A 15,580-nucleotide genomic window follows, 5' to 3' on the forward strand; every position below is an offset into this window, starting at 1 on the left:
AAAAGTGTGCCCATTGGAAAAGGCAAATTTGGTGTAAGATTTTTTTTTTTTTAGTGTTCATGTGTGCTTTTCCAAAGTTGTTTTTTATACAGGGTTTTGTTTGATAACTTTCCACTTCTTGAACCTCTTCTTGTGGAATACAGGCTTTGTAAAACTTCGGTGTGCAGTTATATTAGTTCATCCTTTTGTGGCTTATCAAAGATTCCTCTTTCTGATTTAAAAACAAACCAACCAAAAAAATGACCCCCCCCCCTCCCTTTTTCATCATTCTGCTTAAACAACCATTCATGTAAATTTTTTGTTTACACACGAAATATTCACCAAGCAATAAGGTATTTGGCATAAAAACGATACCGTGGTTTAAAGAAACACCCAACTTTATGGTAGTCCCAGGTGTATGTTGCAGCCAGAGATAATAAAACGTATATATAATAATTGCTTAGAAAAATAATTCAGACTTTAAACAAATAAATAAATGAATAAATCCTGTAGTGTTTGAATTTCGGCCAGCACTACAGCATTGAGAATTTTATGCCTCAGATACAAAATCATTCGTATAGAACCGAATAACAGGACTTCAAGCAGGGAGAAGCATGTAAAAAGGGAAAGTGCTGCCTTGCTACCTAACTGACTTTAAGGGTTTTAGTGTTTATCTCAAATGTTAGTAAACAATGGGCTGCAAGTGGACTTTATTTTTAGTAACATACGGGTTGTATGTGTAGTTCAAGACAAGAAACCTGAAACGACTTTCAGGCTGCAGGGCAGTTTCTGAATTTCCCCTTCTCTTAAATTTTGATTTTTTTTCCCCTGAATCGTTCTTGCATTCACTTGTATTTCACAATCCGAAAGACTGTTTTGCCTGTAAACAGGCGAGGATCAGAAGAAACACATGCAGGAGTGAAACCGAGGGCAGCCCAACGCTGTTGAAAGCGTAGTAAAAGTTGCGTGTGTGGGGTTTTTTTTTCCTCTGATGAGAGAAGGTTAGCAACGATTCTAAAATAAAACCCGTATTTGGAGGACCGGCCCGTGGATGGTGTTTGCAGTTACCATCACCAGGTTGCTCAGATCTTGGAGCAAGTGACTCATCTCTTTGTGGTAACCTTTCTTTGAGTGTGTGTGTGAAGACATCCTATTTTTGGGGGGGGTTCACGACACCTACAAAATATCGCCGATACCCATACGGCGCGACGCGTGGTCGGCGTGTGAGCGCCCGCTTTGACTCGCCGTGTTCTTTCCGTTTGACGTGCACGTGTGTCGGGAGGACAGACAGCTCCAGGCAGGGCTGGCAGAGCTCGATGACGCAAGGGCCGTTGCTTTTTTAAAAAGAGGAAGAAAATGTCTTTCTGCCGGTTTTCAGCTCCGGGAGGGACGTGGGGGGTGGGAGTCATCGGCCTTCCCAGGGCGGGGGGGGGGGCACCTAAACTTCTGCCGCTCTCTGCCTCCACGTGCTCTGGCCGGGACACGAGAGCGGGTTCTTTTTCGTTTCCTTTTCCCTTCTTTGGCTGTGTTAAGGCAGTTCCCGGGTGGCGTGGGGGGATCTTCCACGCGTGGGCTCAGCATATCCCCCCCCCCCGCTTCCCCCCCCCCCCCCCCCCCCCCCGCTTCCAATTCGGGGGACGGGGGTGCGGGAGAGCTGACCTGCGCCAGGTCCTCCCCCCCGCCGGGGGGCGCTGCGGCGCAGACGGGTGCCTTTCCCGCCGGAGCGCCCGGCCGCGTTGCTTTCCGCGCTCCTGCCTGAAGCCGGCGCCGGGCAACCTCAAGATGGCGGCGCTGGGGCTGCTGCTGCAGGCGGCGGCGGTCTGCGGCTCGGCCGGACCCTTGCGCCTCTGCCGCTGTTACCGGGCGGCGCCGGGGACGCGCGGGCTCTGCACCCGCCTGCCGGCGCCCCAGAGCTCCGTGGAGGCGAGGGAGGAGCAGCAGCAACAGCCGGGCGCCCAGGAGGAGGAGGACGAGGACACGGCCGCCATGGTGAAGGGTGAGCCGGGGGCGAGGCGAGGCGAGGCGGGGCGGGGGGGGGAGAGGAGAGGAGGAGGAGGAGGAACCACCGGCGCTCCCGGTGTGTGCGGCCCGGCGCTCGGCGGCCGGGGAGAACCGCTCCGTTCCGCGCCGGCCCCGCACGCAGCGGAAGGGAGGAGCGAGAGCCCCGCTGCCCGGTGCTGGGAGGAGGGAGCGTGAGCGCGGCGCCGCACGTCCCTCCCCCCCGCGCCCCGCCGCGCCTGCAGCCGCCGGCCGGCCTCCTCCTCCTCCTCCTCCTCCTCCTCCCGCTCCGGGCGGCTGGGCTAGGCCGCATCGGGCCGCCCGCGGCTCCCCCCCCCCACTCCTCGCCGCCGGGAGGGGAGGGGAGGGGCGACCGGCGCCGCGTCTCGGGCGGGCGGGCGGCCATCGCGGCCTTGAGCGACCCTGCTCCGGGGAAAGGGGCTCCTCGCCGGGATGCGCGGTAAGGGAGAGGAGCCGGCCAGCTGCGGCGGAGTCTGCGCGCACGGCTGCGCCGCCGCCGCCGCAGGTAACGGGGCCGGTGGTGGTCGGTGCCCCTCGGAGAAGCGGGTGGGGGGAGGAAGCTCCGGTAGGCGCCGCCGGGCAGCGAGGGGCCGAGGCCTTTGTGGCAGCCCCCGCCGCGCTGCGCGGGTGCGAGGCGGTCTTTTGTTGGCGGGGAGAGTTGGGTTTCTGCAGAAAACGGAAAAGGGGTGCGGAGCCCTTCGGCTCAAGGTCGACCGCTTTGAAACCGGGCCCGGCCGAAAGTCTTAGCCGCTTCTGGTGGCCTGACGCGAGAGAAAAATCGTAAATGGCTCTTTGGCTAGAAATCCCGGTGATGGATTGAGCACGCCCATCGAGCATCCGCCAGGAAAACCGCTCTGCCGTCGCCGTTGAAGCAAGTTCCGTTAGGTCGGGGCTGGAGCACGCTGCGGGAGCGGGCTGCGGGCGGTTCGGAGCGTCGCTCGCTTTATCCGCCTTTTCGTGTACAAAGGGCTTCGGTCCGGCCTTCGCCAGGCGGTCGCGCTGCCTGAGCCGAACGGAACGCTAAGCGAGGTACCGACAGCTGTTGTTAACGTAAATCCTCATACTTGCGGTGTCTGTGAGTCTGGTCGGGGACGATGTCTCTCTCTAAAGCTTGGAAGGTTTCTTTTCGCTTTTGGATGTCAGTCCTTCAGCCTACAACAAAGTTGCGCGTGAGAGGGCGTGGGGTTCAGGCGTTTGAAGGGTAAATGCTTTCCTGGTGTTCGGAAGGGATCGTTACTTTTCTAAAAGAATATTTGAAAGTGTGTTTTGATGTCATGTTTTGACAAATGCTTTTTGTTAGATTATAAAGCGTGAAGAACGCTTTAGAAAGAGGAGTAGTTTTGTGCCGGAGGTTACTGCTTCCAGGCTGTGACTTGAACTGCTACATTTTCCCTTTTAAAATCACTGGTTTCATTTCAGTTTTATTTCTTAGGCTGTAATCTTCCACTTTGGAATTTTGGTTTATTATTACAGAAAAACTTCCTTTTCTTTTTTCTTTCTTCCCTCATTATTCTGTGTTTTGTTCCTACCCTCCAGCACTTTTTTTTTTTAATTATTATTTTGTCTCTGTAGTTTCTGAATTCTTTGGGTCTTAGTTCCATTTTCATTTCAGAAGCTCTGCTGAGTTTTATCTTGTAGTTCAGAGTCAGATAGTCTTTAATTGTTGCATTCAGGCTGTTCAGCAGAGCAAATTAACTTCTAAAATAAATGCTAAACCACCCCAAATTACTGTTTAATGAGCTGGTTCAGGTGTTGCCTGAGAAAAGTAGCAAACCAATTTATTTTTGTTCTTCCCTCTTTTGCACTTCATTCCTCAGCACTTTTTCTAACGTGTTTTCAGAGAGTACTTGAGTACTTTTCACTTTGGGCTTCATTCAGTTCACTCATCCTTCCGATTTGTGTGGTGGATTGACCAGGGAAGGACATTCTGGTGAGAGCTTGGCAATAGTGGAAGATTCCTTTCAGAAGAGCAAATAAAAAGTCCTCAGGGTCTCGTCAGAAGTCTGCCCTACCTGTACAGCTGCTACTTGAACACATAGAGATCATAAAAGTTATATTAAAAAACTACGAGACAAGTTCTAAGCCTTCAACTTGTAAACTGGTGTCTTGTTAGCCGTCCTCATTTGACTGCTTTTGTTATTCACCTTGGATACAAATACTTAAGAATCAACTCTGAACTCAGGCCAGCTTAAAAATGGCAGTGTTTTATCAGTATTAATATCTAAGGCTTTGCTTCATTGGCCTAGATGGTGGGATTTTGGAGGAGAATCTGTGATGCAGACAGCTTCTCTGCCTGCTCAGTCAGGTCTGTGGCACTTCTCGCTCGTTACTGAGACTTATGTGATCTTGACCTCTGTTTTGCTCTGAGAGAGAGTCTTTCTCTGAGACTAATTAAATTTGCCATCTCGCAGTATCACAGAAGAATTTAGGTTGGACTGAAGCTCTGGATGCCGTGTGGCCTGATCCCTTTCTCAGAGCAGGGCCAGGCTGGAGTGGGTTGATGAGGGCTGTGTCCAGCCGAGTTCTGAGTATCTCCAAGGATGGAGGTTGGCCATCCGTTGTTCTCTGGTGATCTCGCTTACTTTTGAAGAAGCCTTGTCAGTTTTACCAATTTTGAATTTTGTTCTTGTTTAGGCAAGAACTGCATGGGGTTTTTTATTACTGTGTATACTTGAAAGGAGCATTGGTCAGGGTAGCTAGATGATGGTTTAAAAAAACCAAAACCCCCCAAAAGTAGGAGTATTTTGGTGTGCTCCAAACTAAACTGCCAGGTGTAACCTTCTCTGTTTCCCTCCATCTCTCCCTGGTAAAACATGTCTAGGCTAATTCTGCATGAAATGGATATTTTGGAGCCACAGGGCTTTCTTCTTCCCTGTGAATTTTTGATGTGTTGGGAGCATTCTTCACTGACTTGAATTTATTACTGCGGGGGCTTATATCTTGATGAGTGTTGTACTTAATAGTTTGTCTTTGCTGCTCATTTGTTGCTTCTCCAGGGATGTTTGTTTGTTGCTTCTCCAGGGAAGAGAATTTCAGGGAAGATGGAAACTGTTGAAATCAATCTAATCCTCCTCTGTCTTCCCTGAACGAGACTATGAGCCATTTTATTTGTGCTCTTGTTGTACCTGACAGTGTCTTTACTTGTCAGATTTGTTGGGGTTAGTAGAAGGCTTAGCCACTGGGAGTTGTTTGCTTGGTTTTTTGTTTTGGTTTTTTTCTCTTTTCTTTCAGTGTTGGTTGGAATTATCACGGACTTCTCACAATCAAGTTAAGCTAAAGCACTCACTGGCTTTCAGGAACTGAAATTAGTTAATTGGCTTCTTTGATAACCCCACCCTGAATTGCCTGCTATCCAAGACAGGCTTTTAATATTCCTCAGTGATCTTGGAGCTGCAGTTTGGACATCATACGTGGTTCTAGCTTGATAGGAATTGGCTATGAAAACCAACTCTATGTTTTGTTTTGAGAGTAGTAGCTTATACTCCTTGCCTCCACAAGGCTGTGACTATCGCTAATATGATTCCTACCCAAATATCCATTCTCAGCAGTGAGAGAACTAAGACACTCTTTGGAGGAAGATGCCAAGAAATCCAATCTGGCGGGGAAGGAAACATTCTGCAAATCCAGTTCTGCAATTTTGGATTGTTTCTTTAAAAACTACAAGTGAGGCATGGCTTCGTGCAAGATAAGATCCTTTCAGCTCTCAAATTCGGGATAAGAATGGGCTGAGGGTAATCCATCAAGCCTTAGAGTCGCTGTTGATACGTCAGATGGTACTGCTGAATATGGCATTGTCAGCTGTGAAGAATACATTGTGTCTCGGTTGGTAATTCAGAGTCTGATCTGCAAGCCAGAACTAGGCTTTGTTATTTAGAGATCCTATTCTTTGCTCTAGAATGGATTAAATATTTAGTCTTCACTGAGTCACCTCAGAATGTGAGAAATTGGCTCTGTCATTAGGTAATTGCTTTTTTTTTTTAATCAGGCATTTAAAAAGATTGTGCTTCTTACCTCCGCCTGTTACTTATCACAAAATTTCTCAGGTTATTGTTTTTGAAAGAGGAAGCAACTAGAGGCCAAATAATACAGGCTGGTTTCAGAGTTTTGGGTCGGTGGTTTTTTTTTTTTTTAATTTCTCATTTATTAAGTGAATTTAATAGTGCATTTGGGAATTGTGTTACTACTCCTCCCTCTGTGCGTCCCAGTGATGTGGAATGGAATAGAACTGCAGAGTGCCAAAATCTTAGTCACTTTTCCAGTTTTCTTGAACAGGTTGAAGTCTGAATATAGTGGTGCTTGCTGTGTGAGTAGGTAGAAACATCACATTTTCTTTATAATTACAGAAAATTGGCTTGTAGTTCTTTGTTAGGCTGAGACCATTTTCATCTCCTGGCCAATACATAGCAGGCAAGTCATGGACAAATAGTGTTCATAAATCAGAGGACTTCCTGCATATTCTCCTGTAATTGTCCAAGAGTTTTGCCCAAGTATGTGTGAGAAACAGCAGCCTGCGGGCTTTTTAAAATTATTCTTTATAATGGAAGATACCGCGGCTGACCATGATGCATAGGAGAGTGGCGGAAAGCCTGTTGTGTGTTGCTGTAGTTGAAGGAGGTTGAGCAGGCAGCAGTTCTGATGTGTTCCTTTTGACGTTGCCCTCTAAATACCAGCTTGTCCTCTACATACCAGGCTGAAAAGTAACGTCAACCTGAGCCAGTTCCAGCTGCCAGTCAGAATTAGGCAATTGTTGAATTACAATGCGACCTGTCTTCAAATGATACCCAGCTCTCGACATCCTTATCACAGGCCATGGAGGTTGTATTTCAGTATCTCCTTGTATGTGTTAAGGAACCTAGATTCCTTCTGTATCTGGTCTGTTTGGCTTCTGAAGGAGGTTTCTCTGAGATTCAGCTGGTTCTTCCACGGAAGAACTTTCAAACCTAAGTGTCACCAGTAATTATTCTTTTTCTGAACTCCGGATCAGCATGCTGGGCTTTTGTTTGGTTTTTTTGTGGGTTTTTTTTGGAGAGGGTGATGTGATCAGCAGCGTGGTTTTTTGTGCTCTGTTACCCAAGTGTCCACAGTCTGACAAGTGTTGGGTCTGCCACAGTACAACATAACTCTTTTTGCCTTTCCTAAAACTCCTGTGATTTCCCTGCTGGTCAGCTTTCAGGTGAGCCCTCGTAATACACTCTCATGACTTCAGTTTTCCCTTGCTAAGCAGCTTCTTGAAGAATGCCTCTTCCGCATGCCTGTATTACAGAGCCTTTCTCTTAAATGCCTGCTTTCTTCTCTGGAGCTGGTTACTGCATATCTTCATTATAGCGACTCTGCAGTCAGACTTTTCAGCAAAACATGGTGGCAGATCTTGGTGATGCTCTAATGAGTGTGACTGTTGGGTCGTTTCTCCTTGGATTTGGTAGCTCAATCTGAAATTCCAGATTCTGGCAGTACAGATGATCCTGTGTTGCTGACTTCTTGCTCGTTGCTGAAACTTCCTCTGAATACCTGTAGAGAATTAGAATCCTTCTAAAAAGCAGTGCCCAAACCCACTGATGGTCTGCAAGAAGATTAATGAAGTTCTGACTGCCTGGGGAGTGTGTGTTTGATGTTGAGTGAACACAGGATCAGAGTGGCTTAACTGTGGTTGCCGCTGCCAGAATGGGAGATCCCCTTCCTCTCTCCTATTCCCCTGCACTGGTTTTGGGTACCTGCAGGACTGTGCAGTTGGCTGACTGACTTCTGAGCCCAGCAAAAACCAGCGTACTCCCTTTTTCTTGGTTTAGTTTTCTGTTGAATTAGGGCCGCAAATCATCTCCCTGTACGTTTGGGTTTGTGCCAGAGCTGGAGCAGCAATAGTGTTAGAGCCTGGGAGAAGTGGCACCTACCCCTCGCCCCAACAGTGAGCTGTTAGATCTGCCTGTTTGTGTAGCATGTAACTATGTCCGGAACTATTATCACATTAAACTTAACCTCATCTTGCTTGGGCTCGTGCTCAAAATAAAGGCTCTCCCCTACAGTGCCAGGTACAACCATGATGCATGCGAGAGGTGAGTTAGAGCAGCTCCCTCACCAGCTAAAACTGCTGGCATTGGCATCAGGAAGGAGGCTGGAACACGAGGTGGGCGTCACATTGCTCTGTCTGGGGGCAGTGTGATTTTTATTATTGTTATTTTTTTAAATGAGTGATTTGAACTGATCGTTGATATCCCCTTCCTGCAAGTCCCGTAGCCTGAGCAGCATTTCTCACCTGTCAGGGCAGGGGACCTGGGCTCCGCTAGCCAGCCCTACCTGCCATCAGTACCTGCCGCCTCAGGCGCTGCTTCTCGGCTTCCTGCTTGGGCTGGTTTATCTCCAAAGATTGTGTTGGCAAACTTCTTTCCAGGGGGTTCTCTGAGCAATTTAGTACAAAGCCATGTTCCTAGCTGCTAACCAAGCCATCTCAATACATTCAGGGAGAAGTCCCCAGGCGTTATTTCACATTACTACCAATGGCTGGATCTAATGTATAACTTGTGTGTTGGCGAGACCCTTGATTTAACCCTGAGGTGATATGCGTGGTTCAGGAGTGGGATGCAAATACCAAAGTCTGTTCAAAATAGTTATTGCTTAGTTTGGTTTTGATATCAAAGAATGACAAACAGAGCTGCTTTTGCCTCCATAGTGAGGAAGCAGCACTGACTCTATGTGTTAATCTGGGCTTTGAATTCTGTGCTAGGATATTTGTATTCAGATTCAACAGGTATATGTAGTCTGTCATTTTTTTCTGTTGATAGTATATTCTTTTTGGGGGAAAAAAGTCTCTCCAAACTGTTCCATGATTGTTAGTGTCACTGAATCATGGAGTTGGACTATCAGTGCTGCAGTTTTGACTAGAGGATATTCATAGTTTTAAAAGAGGGGGAAACAATCTGTACATTTCAGGAGAAGCATAGGATGTACAGTGGTGTTGCCCATTTTGGATTTGCAGTGTCCCCTTATGTTTGGAGCTCAGGAGACTTTGCACTCCTCTGTACCATTTTGCTGATGCCTGGAGACATTGTAGGTGAACCACTTAATACCTCTGCTTACTTTTCTGTCTGTAACCTTAGAGACATTAATGCTCAGAAAGCTGCAATGAAGCAGGTGTTATAACATGTTTTTGAACAGGACTGCACAAGAATTAGAAGACATTTAGTTCCTCTTATGGGTTTTGTTTTTGGTTTTTTTTTCCAGATTCCAGAGACTTATTAAAGGAATTTCCACAGCCTAAAAACTTGCTCAACAGCGTGATTGGACGAGCCCTGGGCATTTCTCATGCAAGGGACAAGCTGGTGTACATCCATACCAATGGGCCAAGAAAAAAGGTAATCCTGTTGTGCTGGGGATGGGCGGTGGGCAGGTATGTTGCACATAGAGTGGGAAGTGAGCCAAGAATACTGCTAATCCTGGCTGTAACTCTTTAATAGAGAAAATTATACAGGTGTGTTAATTCCACATAAAAGTTGTGTGATAACCTTTCAAACAAATATTCTTGCTTTTTCCTCTTTATTTTCACATACTTTAATAGGTATATAAATGTAGGTCCTGCCCCTCTTCTTTTGTGTGTGGAAGGATGGATTTCTTTTCTTCTAAGTAGCTTGTTGTAACCATCTTTTCTCAGCAGAAAGACACATAGTCTGCACTCAAATATGTTGGGCTATATACCCCACTACCTTAGAAAATTAAAATTTAAATGCTATATTTTAGAATTTAATAGACCTAGTTTTATTGTAGATTCAATAGATTAAATGCCTAAGCCCAAAATGTTCAATTGCAACCAGAAAAGAAGAATTTGTTTGCAATGGAGGGGGCGCTTCTAATATTACTTAAGGGCAAAATGAAATACAGACTCTTTTTTGTTGTTGTTGTTAAATGAAGCAGAGGAATTCCAAGCAAACAGTTTGCCAAGTAGTTTGAGCACTGACTGGGATGCGAGAGGCCTAGATCCAAATCTATGCTATGAACTGAGCAGAAGTTCTTAACTGATGGGTGCTCTGTGTTCAAGGGTTTGCCTCCTTTTATCATCATACCAGCTCTCACTCTCGAGCTGAAAGCACTTTCCAGCTGAAGTTTAACTGTAACGTACATTCCAGGAAAAGTTTCAGTTCTGATGGGTTAACATTTTCCAATAACATTCTGTCTAAAATTTCCCAGACAGTTTTTATTACCACATCCTTTTTAAGCATCCCTGCGTTTTAAGCAGTACATTAGTAATGGTTACTTTAGAGTTCCTTTATTATTATTGTTTTTGTTTTTCTTGCTTTTCCTCGAGCAGTAGTGCAGTTTCCTAACTTAAATTTTGGAATACTATAACCAATGCCTCATCATTTTAGTTTGCGTAGTCACTTCACATTCTTGCTAGCACTTAAATAGATTAATGTTGAGGATAACTTCAGATTAAAAAGAAAACAAAAAAAGAAAAAAAAAAAAGGAGCTTTTGGAGAAAATGAGGGTTGGATTGCAAAAAAAACCCCACCCAAAACCAACAAGCCAGAAAAAGTGTGTGCAGGCACAAGGACAGGTGAGACAACCTAGAGAAGTCTTGGCTGGAAGTGAGCAAGGGTTTTTTTGTGAGCACTAAGTTACTTGGCTTTCACAAGACAACTTTTTTCTCAGCAGGTCTGTGCCTTTTCATGCAGAGCCCCTAGGCAAAATACGTAGCAATTTCCTACAGTAAGATGAGATTCAGATGGCAGGCAGGCAGGCAGCCAGATGTAGACTGTTAAAAAGTTGGGAGCCTTTTCTCTAGCCTTATAGGTGGGGTTTTCCCAGCGGACCTAAATGCCACCTTTCATCTCTGCTACAGAAACAGGAGAGAATTCCTTAGGCATTTCCCTCCTTTGAGTCTTGCAGAAACTCAGCTACAGCATCTGCAGGGCCAGGAGTAGAATGAGTTCTTCATTTGGAGCAATTTTTGAGAAAGGGCAGGGTTCAGCTTTCAGCATTCTTTGCCTCTGCAGGTTTTTCAGCTGCTCTCATCCAACTGTACTGGTATAAGAGGAGCTCTGGTAGTACTGTTAGTTCTCTTAATAGCTTGTGTTGGGCAGTGCAAACTGAAAGCTAGGTTCTCCTGTGCCTGATGAGTATGGTAGCTGCCTGCATAACTGTGATGCAATATGCTGCTAGTTAAAATTACAGTAAGGAAGCAGTTAGGAAGATTTGCTTGCCATTGAGACTGGAAATGTGGAGAGTGCATGTTACTTCTCAGGCATGGTCTGGTATGCTGCAGTGTACATAGGAACAGGTACTCTGAAACTGAATTGTTCTTGTAATGAGCTCTTAGCCTTTGACTCCTCTAAGCTGACACACTGCAGCCTGTGAAGCTCTGGCCCAGAGTACATGGCACTGTGCTGGAAATCAGCCTGGCTTCTGGGCCTGGTTCAGCCATGCAGCTTCTGTGTGACTGTGGGCACCTTGTATCCCTTTCTCTTCCTATGTTACTGGAATGAAGCTTCCCATAAAGGGACCAAATGAGCAGTTTGTTTGGGATTTTCATTTGTAGTTCTCTTCTCTGCCTGGAGTGCAGAGATGTTTGAAGTAGCTATGCTCCTGGTGGAGGAGGGAAGTTGTTCTGTGCTGTCTTACTTCACTGGTTACCTTTGCTTTTCAGAAAGTCACTCTGCATATAAAGTGGCCGAAGAATGTGGAAGTGGAAGGCTATGGGACCAAGAAGATTGATGCTGAGAGGCAGGCAGCAGCTGCAGCGTGTCAGCTCTTCAAGGTGAGCTTATGCTCCTCCTTAGCTTGAAGAAACAAGTCTTTGAGTGTGCAGGCCTTGTCCATTTTGGTGATGTGACTTCTGACTTTTATCTATCTCTTTGCCTGTTTGCTTTCTTAGTTGGCCTGTCTGTTAATCAAGGGTAGAGGATGAAGCCTTGAGCTGTCTGAATCCATTTGAGCGTAAAAGCCCACTTACTTCAGCCAGGCATGAGCTCACTAAATTCTTTGAGTTCTGGTCTTTGTTCTTTATGTCTTAGACCTTAATCAGCTTCTATCTAGTCTCAACATCTATGCTGAGTAGAGCTTCCCTTGGGTATCTTTGCTGTTACTGTTCACTAACTCACACTTCTATTAGTCTACCTGTGTGTATTTTCAAAGTGTACTACCTTCAGAGGCTCTTGTTTCCTCTTCATGTAAGCCATAGCATGGCAATTACGTCTTCTGTTTTACGATTACTCTTTTAAAGTTATGCTAGTCGGCCACTTATTTATGGCTGGAAGTGGTTGGTATGTGTGCACAGCCAGTATTAAACAAGTACAGTAAAGTTTTATAAAGGTATGTGTTTAAGATACGGCATTATATAGCTGCTATCTGAGAATAAGATGTATTTTTGTCTTCAGCTCTGCCACTGACTGTTGTCTGTAACCTTGAGCAAGTGAGTTTGCTTTTGGAGTTTCCCTTTCATTTATGGAATAGAAACTGATTCTTCCTACTAAGGAGCATAGAAAAGATGCTGTGGATATTCTAACAATAAGAGCTTTTTGTTTTGGTTGTAGATCAAGAAAGCTACATTAAGAAGTAACTATTTAGTTTTTAAATTAAGCCTTCAGAAGTTAGGAATTGCAGCATGAAAAGTAGCAGTTTCTTCAGCTGGCCTCTGTGCTTAGGCTAGTTTCTTTAATCCTGTGATTGGCAAAACTTGTCTCACTGACTGACTTTGTTCTACCTGAAGCATGGTTGGTGCTCATTCAGTTAACATTTGCTGGAAATATATTCTTGTTCTATCCTCTCTACTCCGTGTGAAACAAAAGCATTGTTTCCTGCTTTCTTTGACAGCCTGGAGGTTTTCAAAGGAAAAAAATTTCCTACCTATGCTTATATTTTTCTCCAAATTTTGGGAAATGACTGAACTGTGTTTTCAGTATAGAGCTAAAAAAACCACCCCAAAATCCTAAACCATAAATTCAGCATGCAAAGTTTTGAACTCTGATGCTTTGCCAGCTAAACCTATAACCTAACAGAAGACCCTCATAATGGGAGGCCTTGTGCAATCTTTGCCATAGAAATAGCTACAAATGCTGTTTTAAGTAAATAGTCATCAGTTCAAGAAAAGTAGTCATGTCTAACTGGTGTAGAGAGTGTATGAATATAGTGATGTTGGGTACAGCAGCTAGAAAAGTCAATTCTTGCTGTCTAGGCACTCCTACAGTACAAAATAGTACAGCCTTGTCTAATATGGGGCCATTGAGAGGCCTAAAGATGTAACTTTTAATTTATTACAGTGGTCTGGTAAGACATGGTGTGTCTTGCACTCTAGATATGTCTGGAGCTTCTTGTAAGGTTCAGTCCAAATGCAGGTGGTGAGCCAGCAATAATTAGGAACTCTTCTCTTTCAAAAACTTCTGGGTTAGGGAGATCTTACTACTGCTTCTACAAATAACTGTTCCTGTGAAAAGAAAGAAGATGAACCATTCCCTGTATTCTTATCTTGTGTTATCCCAGATTATACTTGTTTAGACTAGCGTTTCCAAAAAGGTGCATTTCATGCTCTGACATGGGTTTCAAAACTTCAGAATGCTAAACATAGTTAATAGTTTGTAAAATACCAATAAATCTTGGCCCACCCTTTCTAATAAGCTCTATGATGCTAAGCAATTGTGCCCTGGGAAGTGAGGTTAGTGAACAGATTCCCTTTCTTAAGAAATAATGTCAGGAGGAAAGCTTTATGTTTCAGAAAGTCTCTTTTCTTTCTGTCCTCTGCTGTGGGATGTGAAGAATTGCTTCTGCATTTCTCTCCTTTACCAGGTGCGTTTTGATTTCCTGCAGAGTTACCCATATCTGTCTCTTTACTGCAGCTAACAATGCATTTTCCTCTTGTAGGGCTGGGGTTTGCTGGGGCCCAGAAATGAGCTCTTTGATGCTGCAAAGTACCGGCTTCTCGCTGACCAGCTTGGCTGTCCCGACGAGAGGTGGTGCTCAGAGGGCAAGTGGCGCTCCAAGTCCGGACCTTCTCTCGCTGACTTGTCGACCTGCTGGCGACGGATGGAGCCGGATGATTCCATCCAGCCTATGGAACAGGGCAGGATGCCTAAAGCAATGAGGAGAGAAGAACTGGAGGAAGGGGAGCTAGAGGAAGGGGAACTGGAGGAAGGAGAGCTGGAAGAAGAAGCAATCGATGTTTCCGATTATCTACCTATGGCACATCAGGATGCCCGAACCCCAGGCAGAGATGCAAGGTACGTCTGTCCTGATAGCTGCTAATCCAGGGCAGTAAAGAAGAGAGACTTTTCTTCGTAGCTGATGCATCCCTGCAGTTCCTCACAGTTCAGCTGCAGCTTCCCACGTTGCTGCTGTGGCCTGTAAGTGGGCCAAATGCTGACTACTGTACTGTTCTCTGTGAAATCAATAGTGGGGCAGTGTGGTCTTGTACCTGGCTATCATTCCAAGGGAATTCACAGGCATCTTCTCTGAAGTCTTGCCCTTTGGATAGGCTGCTGCCTACTTGTTACCTGTTGTTCTTACTCTTCTATGCCTAAAGAGGTTTCCATTCCCAGAAAGTGTCCGTGTGTGCTTAGACCTTTTTTGACCACCCTGGTTTTCGAGGGCAATAGTAAATCTTCACTTTTTTTTGTCACCATGGTTGTTTGCTTGACTTAATATTTTATGAGCACAAAACTTTGATTTTCAATAGTCAACAGGAGTAACATCAGTAAGGACCTGGTGGTGGTGGTGGCTGTTTTTTAAGGAGGCTCTTTGAATTCAGAATTATTTATTTATTAATTACATCTGTTAAACTCTGTTGACGCTATCTGGTTTGTAGTGCTAGTGTAAAAGTTTGATTGCATTTTAGTAGGTGGCTTTACTGGGCTGGGAGTAACTGTTCTGTGACTGACAGATTTTAGTAGCAAGATGCAGCTTGACTTTTCAGATGACCAAAATTATCTGTGCCTTTAACTACTTGGTTTCAGACCTCAGTAGCAGACCTGAAGTGAGGTGGGTCTGAGCACAGAGTAGATATTTGTATATCAAACTGTTCTCATCTTCCATCTACCAGAGGAGGGAGTTCCATTGAAATGACAGACGACAACACTGCCATCCGTGCCCTGACACAGTTCCCACTTCCCAAAAATCTCCTGGCCCAAGTGATTCAGATTGCAACCTCTTCCTCCACAGTCAAGGTAAGGTGCTGTTTGACCCCTGCCAGGGACAAAGCTCAAAGACTCTGACTAGAATCACTTTGGACGCTTTTTTTGGGCAGCTGAGAACTGGGGAGAGAAGGGAAGTTAAAACTAGGCCTATTAGAATCAGCCTGAAGAGCAAGGAAAAGACTTTGTGGTGGGAATTGAGGAAATGTCTTAATAGAAGCATGAGGAATGTTGTTACTTGAGGCCAGTGCAACAGAGAAGCTGCTGTCTGAATGACAGAGAATATTTTCTAAGGTGATAGGTTTGCATTTCTCTATATATCTGCAACAAACACAAGTTTGTGTTACTCAGAGCAATGTGTAATTTCTGTGCTGACAGAATCTTTCCACAACTCAATTCTTGCCAGTATCTGGTAATCCTCCTCCTTGGTATGTGTCACCCACCTCCTTTCCAGACCTCATGTGCTTAGCAAACAG

At 45.3% G+C, this 15,580-nt stretch overlaps 1 protein-coding gene across 5 annotated transcripts in view; it reads left to right on the forward strand.

Moving 5' to 3' along the window:
- The window catches only part of DHX30 (DExH-box helicase 30), a 41,977-nt gene that overhangs the window by 12,236 nt on the left and 14,161 nt on the right, over window positions 1–15,580 (forward strand). For 2 of the 5 annotated variants that reach the window (XM_049798229.1, XM_049798227.1), the window contains 4 exons: window positions 9,214–9,344; window positions 11,630–11,740; window positions 13,840–14,203; window positions 15,019–15,137. In XM_049798229.1, coding sequence (XP_049654186.1) covers window positions 9,214–9,344; window positions 11,630–11,740; window positions 13,840–14,203; window positions 15,019–15,137 — 725 coding nt within the window. Of the gene's footprint in view, window positions 1–1,750; window positions 1,976–2,116; window positions 2,504–9,213; window positions 9,345–11,629; window positions 11,741–13,839; window positions 14,204–15,013; window positions 15,138–15,580 lie in introns of those variants that run through there. The other 3 variants (XM_049798224.1, XM_049798225.1, XM_049798226.1) reach the window with 3 other exon arrangements.

The sequence above is a fragment of the Accipiter gentilis genome, chromosome 4 (assembly GCF_929443795.1).
Source record: "Accipiter gentilis chromosome 4, bAccGen1.1, whole genome shotgun sequence".
Lineage (NCBI taxonomy): Eukaryota > Metazoa > Chordata > Aves > Accipitriformes > Accipitridae > Astur > Astur gentilis.